Source organism: Dreissena polymorpha, chromosome 11 (genome assembly GCF_020536995.1).
Source record: "Dreissena polymorpha isolate Duluth1 chromosome 11, UMN_Dpol_1.0, whole genome shotgun sequence".
NCBI lineage: Eukaryota > Metazoa > Mollusca > Bivalvia > Myida > Dreissenidae > Dreissena > Dreissena polymorpha.
The window spans coordinates 36,621,738-36,627,152 of record NC_068365.1 but is presented as its reverse complement, the minus strand read 5'-3'; the positions used below and the strand labels follow the sequence as shown (position 1 = coordinate 36,627,152).

The window sequence follows — 5,415 nt, the reverse complement described above, 5'->3', positions numbered from 1 at the left end:
AAATGTATAAAATCGGTATCAACGTCATGTGTTGAAGTCTTGTTTGCGGCTATAAACTAGCAATGGCCAAATTCGTTAAAAGGGGAGTAACAAGTCATCTCATTGCAATTAAAAGGTCAAAATCAACTATTATTTTGTTTGATAGACAATTCTTTCCAATGCCAGTCTGTGCCGATTTTAATGTTACTTAAATACGCCTTAAAGTAAAATCACAGAAAACTTAAGGCAATCTAAACAAAATTAAGCGCAAGTTTAGCAACTTCATTTCAAATGAGTTTTTCTCATTATGACACTTGCCGAATCTTACATTCATAATATATCGATTTTACAACATGAATGTTAATATAAACAAATAAAATTTTAAACTTCAAGCAATAGCATTAATTTCCTTAAATCAAACAGAAAACATAATTATTGTGAATAAAAAAGCATTTAAGACTTTACATATATCAGTCTTAAGCTAAACATTAACTTGTTTGGTTCTTAGTGAAGGTTCAGTCCTGTAAACCTCACACTTGTTCAGTCTTTCTAATGCATGCCTCTGACCACTCTGAGTCTTTTAACATGTATGATGTATAAGCACACCTCAGTCACACTTCCACAGTCTTTCTTTGTTGTGAATCCTCATGTAAGTCTTCAAGTTACAAACCTCTTTTATACATGCATGACCATACAGCTAACACTTGTACAGTCTTTTCCTGTATGTATCCTAATATTTCTCCTGAATTGACCACTTCAGCTACTTGCATAATCACAGACCTCGCACTTGTGCAGTATTTCTCCTGTATGTATATACATGTGTCTCTTTCAGTTTAACCAATCTAGTTTCTTGCAAAACCACATACCTTTAACTTTCAGTCTTTCTCCTTTATGTATCTCAATGTGTCTTTTCAAGGAAAAACTCTGATTAGATTTATAATCACACACTTCACATTTATATAGTCTTTCTCCTGTATGTATCCTCATGTGTACCTTTAAGGTACCACTCTGGTTAAAGACACAATCAAACACCTCACACTTGAACGGTTTTTCTCCTGTATATATCCTCATGTGAACCTTCAAGGCACTTCTCTGGTTAAAGACATAACCACACACCTCACACTTGTACGTTTTTTCTCCTGTATGTATCCTTGTGTGTCCCTTAAAGGTACTACTCTGGTTAAAGTCATAACCACAGACCTCACTCTTGTACAGTTTTTCTCCTGTATGTATCATCATGTGTACCTTCAAGGTACCACTCTGGTTGAAGTCATAACCACACACCTCACATGTGTACAGTTTTTCTCCTGTATGTATCATCATGTGTACCTTCAAGGTACCACTCTGGTAAAAGTCATAACCACACACCTCACTCTTGTACGTTTTTTCTCCTGTATGTATCGTCATGTGTACCTTCCAGGTACTACTCTGGTTAAAGTCATAACCACACACCTCACACTTGAACCGTTTTTTCTCCTGTGTGTATCCTCGTGTGTTTCTTCAAGTCAGAACTATAGCTACTTGCATAACCACACACCTCACACTTGTATGGTCTTTCCCCTGTATGTTTCCTCATGTGTGTGTTCAAGTTGCTACTACGGTTACATTTATAATCACACACCTCACACTTGAACCATTTTTCTCCTGTATGTATCCGCATGTGAACATTCAAGGCACTACTCTGGTTAAAGTCACAACCACACTCCTCACACTTGTATGGTCTTTCCCCTGTATGTCTCCTTATGTGTCTTTTCAAGTTGCTACTCTGACTACATTTATAATCACACAGTTCACACTTGAACTGTTTTTCTCCTGTATGTATCCTCATGTGTTTCTTTAAGTTATAACTCTGGATACATTCAAAACCACACACCTCACACTTGTATGGTCTTTCCCCTGTATGTCTCCTTATGTGTCTTTTCAAGTTGCTACTCTGACTACATTTATAATCACACAGTTCACACTTGAACTGCTGTTTTCCTGTATGTATCCTCATGTGTTCCTTCAAGGTATCACTCCGGTTAAACTCACAACCACACACCTCACACTTGAACCGTTTTTCTCCTGTATATAACCTCATGTGTGTCTTCAAGTTGCTACTCTGGCTACATTCAGTTCCTTCTAATTTTACACCTGCCAAGTTGAAGCCATCTTGTTTGGTAAGATCTGGATCCTTGGCTACACATCCTTTCACTTCTGACTTTTCATATGAAAAATTGAAGACATCTTGCTTGTGATCTTGATATATCTCTTCCTGTTTCACTTGGACACATGCAGAAAAAAAAACATTAGCCATACATGTATTATAACTTTCATCTGTCTCAATTTTGACACAAACAGAGTTTAAGTCATCAGGTGTTCTGCCTGAGCTTAAGGTTTCTTGAATTACGCTAGAAAAATTTACGTCAGGTTGCATGGTTGAATCAATATCCCCTATAATGGGAGTCTTGCTGTCTGTGCCACTATCCACGTCATTGCATTCTGTCCCTAGTTTCCTTCTCTTGTAAGTTTTGGAGGCCATCTGAGGAGAACTTTCTTGTGTGCTTGTCATTCTGTAATCATTTCAAGAATAACATGCTAATTTTGAGGAAGATATTTGAGACAGATTTGAAGAAACAGTTTTTATAATGACCCCTGAGATTTTCTGGGGAAAGTTAAGTTATGCATACATGAAAACTTTTTTGTCAATATTTCATATATGTTAATACCCCTATATAAATTATGTGTGAAACTTCTAATATCAAAGCTTTGAGAATTTTAATTTTATCTTTAAATCACCTAAATTTATTTGAAACAACTGTAAATGTCAATAAATGCGTTCAATCAGAAATCTATGAAAAATTTGGAAAAACATTTTATAATGCTCTTTTAAGATGAGTCTCCAATTTAAATGAAATTCTTGTGTAAATGTTCCCATCTTATAATCAAGAAAATACGGTTAGAGCGACATATTTCTAATTCATATTACACTTATTTTGCTCACAAAGATACATGAGTTTAAATTTGATTGTGGCACTGGCTATTAGGTTATTTTCTTTATTTTTTTTTGTAACCTGAGACATAGGTTTCTGTATGAATGTTTTACTAGTAATTTAACCTTTAATAAGAAAAGAAAAACAAGAGGGCCAAGATGGCCCTAGTTCGCTCACCTGAGAAGAGTGTGTACATTGAATTTTTACCTAATGTATTGGGCTGTTTGTAAAACATGCATGCCTGCATATGGGCTGTCAGTTGTAATGGCAGCCATTGTGTGAATATGAATATATTAGTCATTGCGACTTTGACTTTTGACCTTGGTTTCTTGAGTTTTCATTTGGACACCATTTTACAGTGTTGAGTCATTGTTATTTAGACATTTGACCTAGTGACTTGAACATTATGTTGGTCATCTGCCAGTCATGATCAATGTAACTATTAAGATCATAAATCTAGGCATAAGCATTGTCAGTAAATATCAAGAAACTATTTTATTGTTTTGAGTCACTGTGATGTTGATCTTTGATGTAGTGATTTGAAATTCAAAAGGGGTATTTTTATAATCATAATCAATGTAGTACCTATGAAGTCTTTATCCTAGGTGAAAGTTTTTTTGAGTTATCATTTGAAGACCAATTTTTGTATTTTGAATCACTGTGACTGTCACCTTTGACCTAGTGACGAGAAGATCAATAGGAGTCATTGGGGAGTCATGATCAATGTAGCCAACAGTTAGCAATTTACATTCCAAACCTAAATTTAGTACATGTAGCTGTATATTTTAGAACCCTTTATCAGCAGCAGCATATATCCATTGTTAATGTCTTCTTTAAACACAGCCTGTTGACCAGAACTCACACACCAAAAAATTACAGCAAAATGTTATTCCTGATCCCATTCATTAACTTCATAAACAATCAATGTGTGTATCCTTCTGCATGACTCATTCCTTCGTCTCTCTCATAATCAATGTTAGGCATCAATGGGTTAATATCAAATTCAGTTGTGTGTGTTTGTTCTTGTGTACTCGTAGATTTTAGAGCACATATGAACGGTAGTGTCCTTGTCTGATAACAAAATAATAATTGTATAGTATTTTCATAGTTGACATGTTAAGATTTTAAATTACAAAACAAACAAATGAATTACATTCCATCTTGCATCGTTTCAAGGTCAGCCCACTGTTAGTCTGTCTGGAAATTGTAAATTTAGTGCTTTGTGTTTAATTACCAAAACAAAAAAAACTTTTAACCACAAACATCTTAAAAAAAGATGCAATGATTATAATGCACACATGTCAGATGGATAACAAAGTTATAAGATGTTCAAAACGTCTACATGATAAATTCCATTTTTGATTGATTTAATAAGAAAATTCTATCAACTTGACCATTATATTGTTTCATGATTTTAGGCGTAAGCTTTCTTGAGTTATCATCCAAAAACCATTTTACTGTGTCAAGTAACCATGACCTTGACCTAGTGACCTGAAAGTCAATACGGGTCATCTGCAAGTCATGATCAATGTACCTATGAAGTTTCATGATCCTAGGCATGGGCCTTCTTGAGTTATCACCTGGAAACCATTTTTCTAAGTTGGAACACCGTGACCTTGACCTTTGACCTAGTGACCTGAAAATCAATAGGGGTCATCTGCAAGTCATGATCAATGTACCTATGAAGTTTCATCATCCTAGGCATAAGCGTTCTTGAGTAAAACAATTTTACTATTTTGGGTCACCTCAATGTACCTATGAAGTTTTATGATCCTAGGCGTAAGCGTTCTCGAGTTATCATCCGGAAACCATTTTTCTTAGTTGAGTCACCGTGACCTTGACCTTTGACCTAATGACCTGAAAATAAATAGGGGTCATCTGCAAGTCATGATCAATGTGCCTATGAAGTTTCATGATCCTAAGCATAAGCGTTCTTGAGTTATCATCCGGAAACCATTTTACAATTCTGGGTCACCTTGACCTTGACCTTTGACCTAGTGACCTGAATATCAATAGGAGTCATCTGCAAGTCATAATCAATGTACCTATGAACTTTCATGATCTTAGGCATAAGCGTTCTTGAGCTTTCATTCGGAAACCATTTTACTGTTTCGGGTCACCTTGACCTTTGATCTAGTGACCTGAAAATCAAAAGTTGTCATCTGTGAGTCACGATCAATGTACCTTAGAATGAAGTTTCATGATCCTAGGCATAAGAGTTCTTGAGTTATCATCCAGAAACCATTTTACTATTTCGGGTCACCGTGACCTTGACCTTTGACCTAGTTACTTCAAAATCAATAGGGGTCATCTGCGAGTCATGATCAATGTACCTATGAAGTTTCATGATCCTAGGCGTAAGCGTTCTTGAGTTATCATCCGGAAACCATTTTACTATTTCGGGTCACCGTGACCTTGTGACCTCAAAATCAATAGGGGTCATCTGCGAGTCATGATCAATGTA

The 5,415-nt window shown here is 35.7% G+C and overlaps 1 protein-coding gene across 1 annotated transcript; it reads right to left on the bottom strand.

Annotated features, from left to right (window-relative positions):
• Window positions 1-273: 273 nt before the first annotated feature.
• On the bottom strand, window positions 274-2,525 carry LOC127851484 (zinc finger protein 239-like). Its single transcript, XM_052385287.1, has one exon. It carries the CDS (start codon window positions 2,498-2,500, stop codon window positions 1,433-1,435), a length of 1,068 nt encoding a protein of 355 aa, XP_052241247.1. The 5' UTR covers window positions 2,501-2,525; the 3' UTR covers window positions 274-1,432.
• Between the last annotated feature and the right edge of the window lie 2,890 nt (window positions 2,526-5,415).